The sequence below is a fragment of the Muntiacus reevesi genome, chromosome 1, assembly GCF_963930625.1.
Source record: "Muntiacus reevesi chromosome 1, mMunRee1.1, whole genome shotgun sequence".
NCBI classification, from domain to species: Eukaryota; Metazoa; Chordata; class Mammalia; order Artiodactyla; family Cervidae; genus Muntiacus; species Muntiacus reevesi.
Genome location: NC_089249.1, coordinates 197,575,152 through 197,593,491, shown reverse-complemented (window position 1 = coordinate 197,593,491; position 18,340 = coordinate 197,575,152). Strand labels below are relative to the sequence as shown.

Below are 18,340 nucleotides of genomic sequence, written 5' to 3'. Positions count from 1 at the left end.
GAGAGCTGCAGTGTCCCCAGTCTGAGGGCACACCCCCCCTGTACCCCACTGGGCCCCCTCTCTCTGGCCCCCGCCCCTCACTCACTCATTCTGGCCTCCCCACCTTTGCCCAGGCCGGTTCCCCACACCAGCCCTGCTGTGATCTTGCCTTTCTCACCTTCCATCCAGACTCATTTTCCTTAATATATATATAATTTCATCTATTTATTTATGGCTGTGCTGGGTCTTCATTGCTGGGCGGGCTTTTCTCTAGTTGCAGCAAGCAGGGGGGCTACTCTCTAGTTGCAGTGTGAGAGCTTTTCATTGTGATGGCTTCTCTTGTTGCAGAGCACCAGCCCTGGGGCTCATGGGCTTCAGCGGTTTCCTCACGTGGGCTCAGTAGTTGCGGCTCCTGAGTTCCAGAGTGCAGGCTCAATAGTTGTGCCCCCCCTCCTCCCCGCCCCCGGGCTCAGTCGCTCCACAGCCTGTGGGATCTTCCCAGGTGAGGGATGGAACCCATGTCTCCTGCACTGGCAGATGGAGTCTTTACCACTGAGCCACCAGGGAAGCCCTCATCTTCCATTCTGAGGAGGAACCCATCCCCGACTCCATCGCCAGGACCAGCCATGTGACCTGGGGAAGGCCAGTTTGCCTGCTGGGGATGGTTTCCCTTCTGGCCAGTTCGGAACAGTGGATGTAGGAGGCAGTTCATGACACAGTGTCAGAGTTTGTCCCTCCCTGGTGTATGAGTCAAGTCACTGGCTCTCTCTCAGCCTCAGTTTCCTTCCCTCTAAAACTGAAGGATAAATGCTAGTGCTTAGGGGTGAGAGGAGGAACCAAAGAGCCCAGTGTCCCCCCATGACTGATATCTGACCTGAGCTCAGCTATGTGGGGTTCAAAGGAGGGCATAGAGAATTCCCAGATGGGCAGGGGATTGCAGAGGGCCATGGTAGAGTGGGTGAAGTCTCACTTTGGGGGTTCACAAAGAAAGCCTCCTGCAGACAAGTGCCCTGTGGTTTTGTGGGTGGGGGGTGTTTTGGTTTGTTTGGTTTTTATTATTTTTATCTTTTGACTGCACAGGGTTTTTGTTGTAGGCACACAACCTTCTCTAGCTGTGGCATGAGGGCTCTAGAGCTCACAGGCTCAGTAGTTGCTGCATGAAGGCTTAATTACGGTATGTGGGATCTAGTTCCCTGACCAGGGATTAAACCTGGGCCCCCTGTGTTGGGAGCTCAGAGTTTTAGCCACTGGACCCTCAAGGAAGTCCCCTGCCCTGAGTTTTGAAGATAAGGCAGATTCACACAAAGGAAGGAGGGGGCATTCCTGGTGTGGGGAGCAATTGAGGTGAATACTTGGAGGCAGAAAGCAAAAAGTAGCAAGAACTGGACTCAAGTGGAACCCTGAAGTGGCTCACAGAACAGCCTGTCAGGGCTTTGCAGGACAAGATCTCAAGTCCCACTCCGGGGTATTCCATGGAGCCCAGAGCACAGATCACAGAGTCAGAAAGCTCCAGCAAAATGAACTTCCGAGGTGGCTCAGTGGTAAAGAATCCACCTACAGTGCAGGTAGACGCAGGTTCAATTCCTGGGTTGGGAAGAACCCCTGGAGAAGGAAATAGCAAATCCTGCACCATCTCCTCTCTGCCCTCCCCTCTTCTTCTAGCAACCCCCATACCAGAGCTATTGTGAGGAGAAGGTGAGCTGAGAAGAGTGTATAAGCACTTAGCACAGTCTCAGTGCTCACAGTGGTTGCCATGGTTCCAAACAGAACCATGTAGATCACTTTTTAACAGTTATATATTTACTTCAGTGTATATCCCCCCAAATTTATATACTATCTACTCTGCTCAAAAAATATATTATCTGTGTTTTCACGATAAGATATAAAGGTGCATTTTTTAAACAAATATATTTTGTTGGAAAAGACTGAGAAGGAGGTGTAGAGAAAAAATGATGGAGCGAATGAGGGAAGCCTAGAGCCGGGAGCTGCTCGAGTAATAGATTTCTCAGCCTGTTCCTAGACCTAGTAATTAATCCTGAGGGGCTAATTAAGTTCCGGTTTCTACTCCAGCCACTCAGAGGCCTCCTTCCTGGCTTTCCCTCTCCCCTGGGGAGGCCCAGCCTGGCCCACCCCTGCCAGAACCTCCCTCCTGCAGAACTGCCAGGCCCCCAGATCCCTAGGCTTAATCATCTGGAATTAAGGTTTAATCAGAGGCCTTTACTGCAGGGAGGGGAGGCTGGGTGGGAGGGAGGCCTCCTAGGTGCAGCAGTGCCTGGAAAAGGGTGAGGTGAGTGTGAAGTCTGGAGCCACTGCAGGCAGTCAGAGCCTGTCAATATTTAACACTTAGATATTTTGTTCATTGTAGATGTTTTTGCATTCATTTTGAGTTTTCTTCCCAATGTTACATTAAAATCATATTTATCTGAGTTTGACAGCGCCTCTGAAGTTTTTTTCCTCCACTTTTATTGAGAAATAATTGACATACATCAATGCATAAGTTTAAGGCCATAATGGTTCGATTTACACATATTGCAAAATGATCATCACAATAGGTTCAACTCACATCTGTCTTCTCATATAGATACAATAAAAAGAAAAGAAAGAAGAAAAGGATAAAGGGAAACATTTTTTTCTCCTTGTGATGAGAACTCTTAGGATTTATTCTCTCTCTCTTTTTCTATTTTCATGGCTTGTGGGATCTTAGTTTCCTGACCAGGGATCAAACCTGAACCCCCTGCAGTGGAAACATGGAGTCCCTATCACCAGACATCCAGGGAAGACCCTAGATTTACTTGCTCTGTTAACAAATTTCTTACATATCATACAGCAGTGTTAGCTAGTCATCAAGTACATTACATCACCGGTACTTTTTTCTCTTATAACCGGAAGTTTGTACCTTTTGTCTACCTTCCTCCAAGCCTCCTAAGTTTTGCGTGGAGGCCAGTGCTTGCTGTCTTGACCCTAATCCCTGTCACGGCTGCTTCATGGCACCAGTAGCTCCTCCCTACCCCAAGCTCATTTCAGCCTCACCACTGTGAGAGGGTGTCCTACTACTGGACTGATTTTATGGATGAGAACCTGAGGCCCAGTAGGCAAGTCATTAGGCTCGTTGTTGTTGCTATTTAGTCACTAAGTCGTGTCTGACTCTTCTGCAACCCCGTGGACTGTAGCCCCCAAAACTCCTCTGTCTATGGGATTCTCCAGGCAAGAATACTAGAATGGGTCACCATTTCCTTCTCCAGGGGATCATCCCCACTCAGGGATTGAACCTGCATCTCCTCCATTGGCAGGCGGATTCTTTACCTCTGAGCCACCTGGGAAGTCCATTAGCCTCAGGCACTCAGCTAAGGGGACCCAGAGGAGGGATTCAAACCCTTGACTCCTGGATCCAGAGACAGTACAACCAGTCTTCCCCAGCCCCTCAGAGCTTTTGCTCTTGCTAAATCCACCACATCCATCTGGGAGGAAAAACCCACACCCTCCCCACCAGGTTCTGCCTTGTCTCCTCCCAGCCTGCCCCCCTCCTTCTCCCCTCTCCCTCACTGTGCTCCCACCACATGGGCCTCATTACTGTTCCTCCAACACACCAGGCATGGCCCTGCCTCAGGGCCTTTGCACTGCATGTTCCCTCTGCCTGGAACGCTCTTCCCTCCCATCATCACTCACCTGGACCAGCGCAGTTGCCTCCACCCTGGTGTCCTGGCTCCCAAACTCAGCCCCCACAGTCGGCCCTCCCAGCAGCAGCCACTGGAGGGCGCCTGTGAGCACCTGAGCCAGGCCCCGCCCCTCCTCTGCGCACAGTCCCCCTGGGTCCCGCCTCCCTCAGTATAAAAGCCCAAGTTCTCCCCTCCGCCCCGCAAGGTCCTATACGACCTGCCCCAAGGGCAATGAGATCCGCGGACCCCTGTGGCCTTCCGAAGTGGCCTGGCAAAGCCAGGCTTTGCAAACCAGCTCCATCTGGCTCCAGTGCCTTCTGGGCTTCTCCCCCTCGGCCAGCCGCCTCCCAACCTCTAATAAACTCCAGAGAAGTGCTGGGCAGCCGCGACAGTGAGGACACTCTTTATCTGTCCAGATCAGGCCGGCTCGGTGCAGCAGTCAATAATTAATTCTGAATTTCCCCCATTTATCAAACTGGCAGGAGCCAGAGTGCCTGGAATCCCAATCCCCAGGCTCTGTGCCCTGCAGCCACCTGGAGCTAGACCCAGTGGTGGCAGAAACCAGGGTGGGGGACCCTTATGGAGCCTGAGAAGGGAGGGTGTCCTTGGCTCCCACTTCCTTACTCTGGGTTATTAAATGCTGCACGATCCAGCAGTGAGCAGACCAGACCTCATCCCAGCCTTCTTGGTGCCCAGAGGCTAGTGGGGAAAATAACACATTGAATGAATAATGATATAAATAATTAATGCTACAAAGGAAGAGAACAGGATACTTTTTGAATGCAAAACCAAGGGGACTCAGTTGTTCAGAGCCTCCCCAAGGAAGTGACATTGAACCTGCAAAGCAGAGAGGGAAAGGTGAGAGGTGGTGAGAGGGTCTTCCAAATGCAGAAACAGCACATGCAAAGGTCCTGTGGCCAGAAAGAGTTTCTCCCCCTCAGAGGTCAGCAAGGTGGTTAAGTGGGAGTGGAGCTCACAGCACAAGCGTGAGGTCAGTGCCAGGTCAGAGCCATCATGGTGAGGCCAACAGCCTTCAGTGGATAGCCAGGGGCCATCAGGGGAAGAGGCGGGAAGTTTCTCTGATGTTCCAGGGGATGGCAGTGAGGCTGCTTCCACCCCAGGTGAGTCAGAGAGCAGCCTGGGCAGGTGACTGTGACTTTTTTCTTTTTTCTTAGAACTGTTTTTCTGTTAGATGATTCTTTCAAACCCATTTTGGCTTAGGGATGAGTCAGGATCTCTCTGCCTACAGACAGCCCAGGCCGTGCAAGCAACTTCCGGTCCAGCCACTTTAAACACCTCCCTCCTTGGGCAGGTTTGGAAACTGAGGCCCACAGAGGAACAAGGACCACCCGAGGTCATTCAGAAGAGGACTGAGGGGAAGCTCAGAGGAGGGGTTTCCAGGATCCCAGGAGCACCGCACCCCCACCCCGCACCGCCCTGTGGCTCCTGTCTCCTCTGCAGGATCTATAACTCCAAGAGGGCCAACAGCTGGGTGTCCTGGTCACCATGCTGTCCTCAGTGCCCTGCAAATTGGAGGTGCTTCATCCACGATTACAGAATGGGCAGTCCCAGCAGCTTTTGGAAACACCCCCGAGGTTGTGCTCAGGGGATCGGCAGGAAAGGGTATCCTTTCTGAGAGTGGATACGAGAGACAGATACAGGAATATGGAGAGAGACAGAGACAGAGAAACTGCAAGAGATGGAGAGAGGGAGAGACAGCAATGGAGACAGACTCGGAATGAGACAGTGGAGAGGCAGAGATCAAGAGACTCAGAGAGAAAGAAGTGATCAATGGGAGGCAGATATGTGCAGAAGAGACTGAATGGATGAAGACACAGGTGGGGGGCAGGCAGGGAGCCAGCAGGGTCAGGACCACCACTCAGAGGTACGGGACACTTTGTGCAAATTTCAAACAGATTTGCTTTCTTGAGGCCCTCTCACCCCAGCTGGCTGTTTTTGTGCAGTGAACAACCTGTCCCACCATCTAAGGCAGCCAAAGCAAGGTCTGTCTTGATATCTCCAGAAGCCAGCACAAGGCCAGGCACACAGAGCATGCTCAACATGTGCCCACTGAACTAATGGGCAAAGTTAGATAATGCCAGGATCCAGTCTGGGGTCCCAGAGAGAGGGAGGGAGGAAGGAGGAAAGGGGGAAGGCAGAGCAAAACCGAAGTGGGAAGTCCGGGCACCTGCAGTTTCTGACTGAGCCACAGATGCCTCCTCTGGGAACCACCTGGGTTTACCTGCCACCCAGGAAAATTCCCCTCCAGCTTCTGGGAGCTCAAAGCGAGTGGGCAGCCAAGGCGGGAGGTGGCCCCTCCCCCAGACGCCACGGGCCCCAGCGAGAGATGGTGACTGCCAAGTCTCACCCGAAACTCCTCACGGCCCAGACTTGCTCCTGGGGTGGAGCCAGGAACCTGAGAGGCCCTGAGGGGGAACCAGGATTCCCCTGTTTTCATAGCCCAGAGATGGGAGGGGGGTGGCGTGGGGTCACCCAGAATAGGAGTCAAGGGCAAAGCATTCCTGGAGATGAGTAAAGAGGGAAGAGAAAAGGACGTGCTTAGGGCTGAACTGTCGATGGAGGGTGAAACTCAAGGCCAAGTTAGGGAGACTGAACTTGGCTGTGTGTCCAAACACTTAATCTTTTATTCTATACACACTCAATTCGGTCCCTCTGTACCTAGTCCCAACCTGAGTGATCCTGGGGCCTCAGAGGTGACTCCTAAGACTGGGAGGACACACAGACCTCCCCGTTCTGTGGGTCAGGAAGGAGTAAGCCAGGCAGACTGGAGGCTATAGGACCCAGAGGCCGACTAGGAGAGGGCTGTTGAACCCAATGGAGGTTGGGCATTAGTGCCAGGACCTTGAAAATGTAGGAACACGTCAGGTGAAAAAAACCCAAAAGCACATCCTGGGCAGAAAATACAAAAGTCTGGAGGTGTGTATAAATCAGACAAGTCTTCGACTTCCCTGGTGGTACAGTGGATAAGAATCCACTTGCCAATGCAGGGGATATGGGTTCGATCCCTGGGCCAGGATGATTCCACATGCTGCAGAGCAACTAAGCCAATGTGCCACAGCTACTGAAACCTGTGTGCCTAGAGCCTGTGCTCTACGACAAGAGAAGCCACTGCAGTAAGAAGCCTGTGAACCGCAACAAAGAGTAGTGTCCATTCACCACAACTGGAGAAAGCCTGAGCACAGCCATTAAGACCCAGTGCAACCAAAACCAAAAAATAATCATCAGAAAAGTGTTGGGAATGATCCAGAGTGTACAATAACGCTGCTGTGCACAAAAGGGTCAGGGCTGGACCAGAGAGAAAGAGAGAGAAAGATCGGACTTCGGACGGATCAGAAATGCTGCATAAAGAAGGGGGCATGGGAGCTGGGACTTTGAAGGATGAAGAAGAGTTTGCAAACAGAAATAGTAAGGCATGCAAACTGAGCAGAGAGGCTGTAGCCCGAATTCAAAGAACATGATGATGGCATAGCAAGAGAAATGACTTGAGGAGTAAGATCAGTAGATGTCAGATTTCTCCAGATCCAAGCAGACTGCCATTCAAGTCCAAGAAACCCAAGGAGAATTCCCCCTGGCTCCTCCAAGCTGTATTAGGCCTGCTCCAACCACTGTTATCTCTCCTCTGTGGGTGACGGGTACTGTCCACTTTGGGCCATGACAGCACTTGGTGGGGACACTTTCCGCAAGTGGTGCTGGGATCTCAGGCCAGGCCTGTCCCTCTCTGTGCCTCAGTTTTCCCATCTGGAAAATGGGAATGTCGGAAGCCACTTTTGTGTTTTATGTTCATCTCAGGACTAGGAGGACTCCAACTAACACTGTGAAGAGAAAAGACTTGCACCCCTCCTCCAGGCCAATACCAAGTGACAGGTCCAACACCAAGTGACAGGTCCAACATTATTATATCAGAACACGGTGGAGCTGTCGAGGATTAAGAAATGAGTGGTGATTTGCATGTGATTTGCATGTGATTTGCATATTGTTTGTTAAAATGTCAAAAAGGGCCTGAAAATGCTTTCTCCCACCCCCACCTCAGCCAAGAAGCAGGAAACTCTCCCCCTTCCTCTATCGGGGACCTGTGCATGGGCTGGGGACCCTTCAGTTCAAGGATGGCCACAGCAGCAGACCCGAGGGGAATGGGGTGACCTTGGACGCTCCATCTGTAAAATGGGTCATAATCCTCACCACCACTGACGATCCTTTCAGTTGGCAGACTAGAGTAAGTGGAGGCCAGGCACAGACCTAGGGACATAGTGAGAACTAAGGAACAGAGCTGGGGTGACTATTAAAAGCCCCACTTTCCTGCTGGGCCCTGGGGGTGAGGGGTGGGGGATGAGGAGTGGGCAGGTCCCTCAGCGTTTGCGTGACCCACCAAGGCCAAAACCAGGCAGGAGCAGGGGCCTGGGCTGCCTGGCCCCAGGGGGAGGAACGCCAACCCCAGAGAGGCTTGTCTGAGGGGAGGCTAGCGGAGCCCCGCAGGCCTGGTGCTGTCCCCACCCAGTGGAAGACAAAGTCCGATCTGAGCGCTATTCTCCCCGTGGCCACGATTTATTATCCATCTGTCCCTACTCTGGGCCCTGCAGCCAACAAAACTCTTAATTAAAACATTATTTCTTCCCAGACTTCTGAGCCTTTACCCTGTGATGCCAGCACCCACGGCGTGAATGCAGCCCTCGAGAGTGCATGCGAATGGGCTACCCTGGGTGGTGGGTGGACTGTACAGAGGACCCGATGCCTTGCGGCCAAAGATCAGAAATACAACTGAGTACCCGCATTCTAGTTGGAGGGCCTTTTTTCTTTTTCCTGTCCCCACACCGCAGCTTGTGCGATCTTAATTCCCCAACCAGGGATTGAACCCTGGCTGGAAGCACAGTGGAAGCAGAGTCCTAACCACTGAACCACAGGGAATTCCCCACCCAGAGGGTCTTATACCCAGAATTCCTACAACACACTGCCTGGAATAGTCCGGATCACCCCCATGATTATCATCAATGTCTCAGCGCTCTGCCAGGCACAGATCCCCACCCATTCAACCAGAAGACCCTGTGCTGCATGTGAAGGATGCCGACAAGAGAGCAGGCATGGGTGCAACTTGTGGAGAGGTTTTGGGGAGCAGAAAGTGCAACACTGGAGTGCTGAGAGAGGGCTGGTGTCCCCCAGTCTTCACCTTCAGTCATTTGAGAGTTCGTGAGTAACCGGCCACACCCACCAGCTGAGGCTCTTCACAGTAGAGGGGGACTGTGGGCGCCCCAAAGAGGACAAGGTGCTCACTGGCTAGGAAGAAGGAAATCCAAGACTTCCTGGAGGAGGCTGCAATCCCCGGTGGACTGGAGCTGAAGACAGGGGTGTGAGAAGTGCTTCCAGCATGGGGCAGAGCTTGGGCAGAGGCATGCCCGAGAAAACGTTCAAGGAAGGAGCTGGTGATGCCCACAAGCTCCCCTCGTCTCCGCTCTATGCTTCTCCACATGTGACATCCTCCAGCTGCCTCCCAAGATAACACTGTGGATCCCCCTGGGCACTTGAAGCTCCAAGGTGGGAGCCATGGCCTCAGGATCACACAGCACAACTGGAAGGCTGGCTGGCCTGGAGCAGCAATGTCCTCAGTCAGCGTCAAGGACTAGGGCTCCATCAGAAAGGTCCCAGGCGGCGGGCAGCAGCTGGGCAGGCCAGTGTTTCACCATCTATCCTGGGAGCCCAGAACCTTGGAGCAGCAGGAGGGAGGGGATAAGACAATTTCAATCCAGGCCCCAATAAGAAGATGAAAGACCAGTCTTCCTTCTTACCTTTCCCCTAATACCTGCCACCAGCTCCTCCCCTTCCATCACCCTGGTAGCCAGGGAAGCTTGACACTTGGAACCACCTGGTGGCAGTAACAAGAATTGCAGGCAAAGAGTGCAATTACACCAAACATGCCAACCAAAGTCCACTCTTTCAATGGCAGGAGGGGGAGTAACAGAACCCAGAGCACATGAGCAATTTCCCCAAGGACACACAGCAAGTCAGGGCAGCATTACTCAGGGCCATGTGTTAGTTCAAAGGGAAGGGAGAACATGAGGCCAGTGACCCTACCCCAGGGTCTAAAACTGCAGGAATATGGAGAGGGGTGATGGTCATCAGAGATGAGTTCCTTCTCATCTCTGGGTCTCAGTTTACCCATCTGTGGTCTCCATAATCTCTAAGGTCCCTTCCATGTCCCAAGTGCTAGAGAGACTTACCCTGAGTGAGGTCAAGGCTCCCAGGATATTCGCCTCCCCATCCCAGCCACTCCTTCAGCCAGCACCTTTGGTCCCCTCGGCCATGGCTCTGCATCCTCCAACCCAGGTTACCTGCAGGAGGGAGACAGAAAGACACAGGTTACAGGCCAAAGCAGCCCTCACCTTGGCACTTAAGGCCTCCTGGTTTGCCTGGTATCCAGCCAATGCATCTTTCTGCATCTGCCATGATGCGCTTCCACCCTAGAGATCCTCTCTCTTGCTTCCAGGAGCCATTAGGACTCCAGGAAGATGTTTTGAGCATCCTCTTCCTCACCTCCAGAGATCATACAGTCAATGAACATTTGTTGAGCACCTACTGTGTGCCAGGCACTGAACTGGGGAGACAGCAGTGAATAGGATGGACAACAATGCCCTCATACAGTTTACAGTCTAGTGGAGGAGATGGGGTGAAAAGAATTAGTAAAATAGTAGCAAAAATAATCAGTGAAATATAGACAAGTCAGTTCCAGGGAGAAAGATAAAGCAGGTGTTGGTGGGATGCAGTTTTAAACAGGTGGTCAGGGAAAATTACACTGAGGATAAGTGTATAGGATAAGATTACACTGAGGATAATCTACACTGAACTAAGGCCTGAAGGAACTGAGGGAGGGAATTGGAAAGCATTACAGGTAGAGGGAACAGCAGTGCAAAGGCCCTGAGGTAGGACCACGCCTAGAGAGTTGGAGGAACAGCAAGTTGACTCTGTCTTAGTTCAGCTGCCACCATCACTCACCATCACCAGACCGCCCCTCCACCACCAGTCTATCCTTCCTGCAGAGGGCGCATGTGAGCACCTGAGTCAGGCCACACCCCTCCTCTGCCCTTAGCCCTCCAGGCCTCCCATCTCCCTTGGGAATCAAAGCCCAAGTCCTCCTCATGGCCCACAAGGTCCTGCATGACCTGTCCCAGCCCCTCCTTGCCCTCCCTCCTCCCTCTCTCCACCTCGCTTACTCTGCCCCAGACACAGGGGCCTCCTCACTGTTCCTCCAACACACCAGGTCCTGCCCCAGGGCCTTTGCATATGCTGTGCCCTCTGCCTGGAACACCCTCCTGCCTACTCTTGTTCTCTGTTTAATCAGCTCCTTCACATGGTACTCTGAAATGTCAGCTTCTCTGAGACACCTCCCCTGGCCACTGTTGATAAGGCAGCAACACCTCCATCACCCTTACCTTCCTGCAACTTTCCATAGCACTTATTACAACCTGATGGTTTATCACATATTTATTTGGTTCCTTGTCTGTCTCTCCCACTAGACTGACTGTGGGCTCCATGAGGGCAAGCCTAGTCTGGGTCTCTGCTGAATGCCAGTGCCCAGCACATGACCTGGCATACAGCAAGCAATTAATGAATGCTTATTGTATATTGAGCACCGATTGTGTAGGCATTTGTGCATCATTCAGCTGCTAGGCTTTGTCTGGACACTGCCAGGAACATCCTCTCCCAGCACACCCCCATCTCCTCCTACCCCTGAGACCCTCCCTTGAGAGGTCCTAGAGAGGCAAACCCTCCTACTGCATCTTGAGCCTTCAGGAACGTCATCTGAGACTACTGCTCTCAAAATATCCCCCAGGGACTTTCCTGATGGTCCAGTGGCTAAGACTCTGCGCTCCCAATGCAGAGGGCCTGGGTTCAATCCTTGGTCAGGGAACTAGATCCCACATGCTGCAACTAAGAGTTTGCATGCTGCAACTGAAAGATCACACATGTCACAGTGAAAATCAAAGATCTCAAGTGCTGCAACCAGCATTTGAGACCCAGTGTGGTCAAATAAGTATTTTTAAAAACCCACCCCGGGCTTGGTGGATCAAGCCTCTAGGGGCCCAGCAAGCATAATCCCCATAAACTCCAAGATTACACAGAAAGTTCCAGTTCCTCCCCCATCCAGCATGTCTATCTTGGGCTCTGGGACCAGCCACTGCCCATCTCATCCATCTCATTGTCCATCTAGCCAAGCATCAGCCTTCACCATTTCCCAAAGCTGCCCCAGGGCTCTGCGTTTGCTGTTCTCATGGCCCTTCTGCCCAACCCCCACCCTCCTTGAACTGGGAGACCCACTCATCTCAGGTCACCTTGGCCAGGGGACCTCTCTGGATACCCCCAGATGGCCAGATCAGAGCATGGGCAGCAAGGGCAGCAGGAGTTTGTCGGGAAGGCAGGGGTAGTGGGGGAAATGAACAGAGAAGGAAAAGAGACATACATACATATATAGAGAAAAACAGCAGAGACAGAAATGAATAGCGACACAGAGAAACAGAGAGAGAGATAGACAGAGACAGGAAGAAGGAAAGGAAATGAAATTTAACAGGGACAGCATCCCCCAGAGAGGGACTGACGGAAAACAGAGAGATCAAGAGAAATGCAGGGGAGGCTTCAGAGAGGCAGACAGAGTGATAAAAGAAGAAAACCTGCAGGGGGAATCAAGCAGCCCTCCTGACCTTTCTTGGCACCTGGCTCCCTCCATCCTTCCTTCGCAGCGGGTTCCCACAATAGCCAGTGCTTGGAGGGGAGAATGGGGGCGGCAAACACAGGGTCAAGAAGGGCCCCTAGTCCACCCTCCCCGGCAACCATCCCACCCACTCCACCCCATCCCAACCAAGCTCTCTCCTCGCCTCCCCCCAGCCTGACCCATTTCCCAACTTCCCAGCCCACTGGCGATGCCAGCCAGGCCCTGGGGTGCCCTGCTGTCTTCCCCTAGCACCCCCAGCCAGGACCCCAGCCAGGCCCAGCAGTGCCCTCCAGGCCCCATCCATCCTGACCCACCTCACACCCAACCCGGGACGCCAGCCAGGCTCTCAGTTCCTTGCCATCTCCCCGATAGGCCTGACTCACCCCTCACCTGGGACCCAGCCAGGCCCCCTGTTCTCGCCCCATCCCAGACCCTCTTCCACCCCAACCAGGCCCACCAGTGCCCCCCAGGCCCCGTCAATCCTGACCCACCTCCCAACCCATCACTCCAGTTCCCCGTCGTCTCCCCGGAGCCCTGACTCACCCCTCACCCGGAACTCCAGCCGGGGCCACCTGACCCCCGCCCCCAGACCCCCTCCCCAGTTCCCAGGTCGCCGGCCCAGCCCCCGGCCACCTGGGGTCGCTGACGAGCAGAAGCACCGAGCCGTCCTGTAGCCGCACGTCGCGCACCGTCTGGTGGTCGTCCAGCCGCCGCGCGTTGTAGTAGAAGGTGCGCTTCCAGGAGCTCACTCCCTGGCCCACGAGCTGGGCGCGCAGGTCGCTGAGCGTGTCCCGCGGCCGCACAGTGAGCGGCAGCAGCAGCGCCTCGTCCGCCAGGTGCACCTTGATGTGGTAGCGCTTCCAGCGAGATAGGCCCCGCCGCAGCCCCTCCATGGCTCACACCGGGCGCTCGGACCCGGCTCGGGGCCCCGCGCGCGCGCGCGCGCCCGCCCTCCGCACCCACCCGACCGGCCCGGCCGCCCGCCCGCCCCCGCCGCGGCCGCGCCCCGCCCCGCCCTCCCGGGCACGCCCGGCGCGCAGGCTGGAGGCCCCGCGAGGGCGGGGCGCGGCGGGAGACTCGCCGGCCCCGCGCCCCCACCCGCAGACGCCCCTCGGTTTACGCCGAGATGTATTAAGTGCCTACTGCGCGCCAGGCAGATGCAGGCGCCCAGGGAACCAGGGAATAAAACGTACAGAAAACAGCCGCATCATAAAAATAATTATGTAAATACACACTGCATCCGATCGTGGGAAGTGCTAGGCAGGGACCAGAGCCCCAGACTGGCCGGCGATTTCAGAGATCAAGGTCAAGGGAGGCCCCTCTGTGGAGGTGGCATTTGAATGGAGATCTGACGGAGGAGTGAGCCAGCCACTCCAAAGGTCACAATCAAGAGTGCTTACTGCATGCTGAGCTGGGGAACAGCCCGTGCAAAAGCCCTGGGGCAAGACCCTGCTTAGCGTCTTGGAGGAACAGTGAGAAGGCCTATGGGGTTGGAGCAGAGTGAGCTAAGGGGGGCGGTGGGAAGGAACGCAGCAGGTCGTGCAGGGCCTTGAGGGTCCACAAGCAGGACTTGGGCTTTTACCCCAAGGGAGACGGGAGCCCTGCAGGGAAGTGACTGAGGTTTGTATTTGTCACTCACATATCTGACTCTCATTTAGCCCCTTATTTCCTTGATGATACATTCAACCAGTACTTATTCTGTGTCCAGGCTGAGTGAGTGATGCTGTGCACCAGAGAAATCTCAATTTAGTGCTATATGCCTTCAAGGGTCACCCCACTGAAGGTAGGGGACATGGAGGTGGACACACAGATTCCCAGTGCTATGTGGTCAGGGTTTGAGTGGTAGAAGAGACCCCAAGCTGGAAAAGGCCAGTAGGGATAGATGGCTTTCCAAATGGGTAAGCATGGGGCACTGGGGCTTTGGCATATGAGTAGGAGTTCAACACTCCCACCAAGGAGTTACCTGTCCATGATCAACAACTGTTTAGGTGTGTGCCTAGCGGGGAGAAGCAAGAGTCAAGGCTTGTGGCCAATGATGGTCAGGGGAGGCTTGTAAGCAGGAAATCACCTACTCCCAGTTCCATACAGTCTTCCCCCACCCTGGCAACCCCTTTCTCAGGCTCCACCAGCCTCTCCAGTCTTACTTATCCAAGCACCCTCTTCCTGAAAGCCTTCCTTGATTGCTGCTTGCCCCCATCCGTTGCCATACCTGCCAGGACAGGACTGGCCAGTTCTGGGTGTCCAGAATGTTGACTTGACCTCAGAGAGGCTGTCTGTACTTAGAAGCCAGTTGCTGTGGAGTCCTCTGGGGGATCCTCCTCCAGCAGTGACCAAAAGCTGGGGAGGAAGGCTGAAATCAGAACAGGGCAGTGGACAGATTGAGAGTTCTGAGCCCGACCCTGACCCTTGCATGTTTCTTAGGAAGGAACTTAACCTCTCTAGGCCTCAATGTTGCCATCTGTCCAATGGGATTGCTACAAGGAATGAATTACCGCATGTAAGCACTTGGAAATGTTCCTGAAGCATAGTCACTGGCTAATTGGCTATGCTGAAAGAATCATCAAGTGCAATTAAACTACTCAAGTAAAAGCAAATAAAAACAAAAATAGCAAACAGGAAAGAGAGGGGAAAAAAAAACCTGCTCAGTGACAGATGGCCTTCTAAATACTTTATTTTAACACATATATATGGAATTTAGAAAGATGGTAACGATAACCCTATATGCAAAACAGAAAAAGAGACACAGAAGTACAGAACAGACTTTTGAACTCTGTGGGAGAAGGTGAGGGTGGGATGTTTCGAAAGAACCGAATGTATATTATCTATGGTGAAACAGATCACCAGCCCAGGTGGGATGCATGAGACGAGTGCTCCAGCCTGGTGCACTGGGAAGACCCAGAGGAATCGGGTGGAGAGGGAGGTGGGAGGGGGGTATGGGATGGGGAATACATGTAACTCCATGACTGATTCATGTCAATGTATGACAAAACCCACTGAAATGTTTTGAAGTAATTAGCCTCCAACTAATAAAAAAAAATTAAAAAAAAATAAAAAATAAAAAAAAATAAAAGAGAAAAGAAAGCTTCCCTTAATTCTCACATGGCACTATTATCTCCCATTATACAGATTATAAGTAAAGTGAGACTTGGGCTCCCCAGGTGGAGATAGTGGTAAAGAACCCATCTGCTAATGCAGGAGATGTGAAAGACACGAGTTCAATCCCTGGGTTGGGAAGATCCCCTGAAGAAGGAAATAGCTACTGACTCCAGTATTCTTGCCTGGAAAACCCCATGGACAGAGGAGCCTGAGGTCTGTAGTCCATGGGGTTGTAAAATCAGACATGACTCAGTGATTGAACAACAACAACAAAAATGTGAGACTCAAAGAGGGTAATTTCCTTGAGGATACACAGTGAAAAATGGCAGAGCCAGGCTTTGAGCCCTAGCCACCTGGCTTCAGCCATCATGCTATTGTCCACTTTCTATGCAGCTTCTTAGACAACCATCAGATTTCAGATGGAGATTTTAAAGGTGGCTAAGAGCAAACTTAATTGGATGGGGCAAGCAGCAGTGGCCACGGGACTGGAAAAGGTCAATCCTCATCCCAATTCCCAAGAAGCGTAGTACTAAAGAATGTGCTAACCATTGGACAATTGCACTCATCTCCCATGCTAGTAAGGACATGCTTAAAATCTTGCATGCTAGGCTTAAGCATTATGTGAACCAAGAACTTCCAGATGTCCAAGCTGGGTTTAGAAAAAGAAGAGGAACCAGAGATAAAATTGCCAACATTCACTGGATCATAGAGAAAGCTAGGAAATTCCAGGAAAACATCTACCTCTGTTTCATGGACTACTCTAAAGCCTTTGACTGTGTGTGTCATAACAAACGGTAGAAAGCTCTGAAAGAGATGGGACTACCAGACCTGTCTCCTGAGAAACCTGTATGGGGGTCAAGAAGCAACAGTTAGAACCCTGTATGGAACAACTGATTGGTTCAAGATTGAGAAAGGAGTACAGCAGGGCTGTCTGCTGTCACCCTGTTTGTTTAACCTATACGCTGAACACATCATGAGAAATGCTGGGCTGGATGAGTAACAAGCTGGAATCACGATAGGCGGGAGAAACATCAACAACCTCAGATATGTGAATGATACCACTCTAATGGCAGAAGGTGAAAAGGAGCTAAAGAGCCTCTTGATGAGGGTGAAGGAGGAGAGTGAAAGAGCTGGCTTAAAACTAAATATTAAAAAAACTAAGATCATGGCATCCAGCCCATTACTTCATGGCAAATAGAAGGGGAAAAGGTGGAAGTAGTGACAGATTTCCTCTTCTTGGGCTCTAAAATCACTGCGGATGGTGACCACAGCCATGAAATCAGAAGACGATTGCTTCACGGCAGGAAAGCTATGACAAACCTAGACAGTGTGTTGAAAAGCAGAGACATTACTCTGCTGACAAAGGTGCGTATAATCAAGGCTACGGTTTTCCCAGTAGTCATGTATGGTTGTGAGAGCTGGACCGTAAAAAAGGTAGAATGCCAAAGAATTGATGCTTTTGAACTGTGGTGCTGGAGAAGACTCCTGAAAGTCCCTTGGACAGGAAGGAGATCAAACCAGTCAATCTTAAGGGAAATCAACCTTGAATACTCGTTGGAAGGGCTGAAGCTGAAGCTCTAGTATTTTGGTCATCTGATGTGAATAGCCGACTCATTGGAAAAGTCCCTGATGCTGGGAAAGATTGAGGACAAGAGAAGAGGGTGTTAGAGGATGAGATGGGTGGATGGTATCACTGGGAGATACGGAAGGACAGGGAAGCCTAGCGTGCTGCAGTCCATGGGGTCGCAAAGAGTTGGAAACAACTGGGCAACTGAACAAGAGGAAATTTAATTCCAGATGGATCATCCCCCACCAACCAAAAAAATAGAGAGAAAAACAGAGACAGAGAAACTATCAAACTATTAGAAGAAAACATGGAAGTTTAATAATAATCCCAGTGTGCTGAAGCACAACATTATACCTTTAATGATTTAAAAGATTAATAACTGACTATATACAAACATAGAATTCCTATACACACACACAGATACTAGAAGGGTCAATAAATTAAGTCAGAGAAACTTTTCCAAGACATGGTAGACAATAGAATGATTTCCTTAATATGTAAAGAGCTTTCAGAAGTCAATGAGGACCTAAAATCCAATAGGAAGAGGCAAATGATATGAACAGTTTCTGAAAAGGGAATACAAATGTCTTCTAAGCATATAAAAGGGAGTTCATTCTCACTTGTCATAAGCTAAATATAAAATAAAACTACCACAAAATACTTTTAAAAAAATCTATCAGGTTACTAATGATGAAAAAGTTTGATAATTCATCATGTTGCTGGGGTTTGGGGAAAAGAGCAGTCTCATGCACTGGGGGTGCATGTTCTAATCTCTCTGATTATATATGTGAAATGTTCTAATCTCTCGGATAATAGCTATTAAAATGGAAACTGCTGTATCCCTTCTGGGAATCTGTCCAGGTGCCCAAGGACAGATTATAGCACAGCACACAGGCTGAGCAATTTACATGTAATCCACAAGGAACTCTGAGGCTGCAAAGGAGGGAAACTGAGGCCCAGAGGAGGGAGACAATGAGGGTCCAGAATGCTGGTTGCACTGTCTCAGGCAGGGGTCGGGTGGGGCTGACTTTACCTGTGGCACTGGTCACCACAGCCCCAGCCACCTCCCTTGTCAGGCTAACCTCCAAGTTTCAGGCAACACACCTGTCAGTGTGCAGAACAGGTCAGAGCAGAACCAGAGATGTTCAGCTTTAACATATGGAGGCCGAGCCGGCCACACCGAGCCCTGCAAGTGCTGGGTGCCAGTTCCAATTAATTCTGACTTTCTCATTAAGCCGTTAGGAAAAGCCAGGTGGCCTCAGGCAGTAGGCTCTCTGCCTCGGCCGCTGGATTAGAGGGATCATGGTTTCTGCCTCGAGACACTGT

At 51.8% G+C, this 18,340-nt stretch overlaps 1 protein-coding gene across 2 annotated transcripts; it reads right to left on the bottom strand.

The window, feature by feature from the left end:
- Positions 1-3,893: 3,893 nt before the first annotated feature.
- TINCR (TINCR ubiquitin domain containing) lies at positions 3,894-13,244 on the bottom strand. Of its 2 annotated transcripts, XM_065933567.1 has the most exons (4): positions 12,985-13,244; positions 12,341-12,401; positions 9,866-9,976; positions 3,894-9,351 (listed from the first exon to the last, which is right to left on the bottom strand). In XM_065933567.1, exons 1-3 carry the CDS (start codon positions 13,242-13,244, stop codon positions 9,920-9,922), a joined length of 378 nt encoding a protein of 125 aa, XP_065789639.1. In that variant the 3' UTR covers positions 3,894-9,351; positions 9,866-9,919. The 2 variants fall into 2 exon arrangements, with proteins under 2 accessions (XP_065789639.1, XP_065789648.1); XM_065933576.1 differs by lacking the exon at positions 12,341-12,401 and having other exon boundaries at positions 9,338-9,351.
- Positions 13,245-18,340: the final 5,096 nt, after the last annotated feature.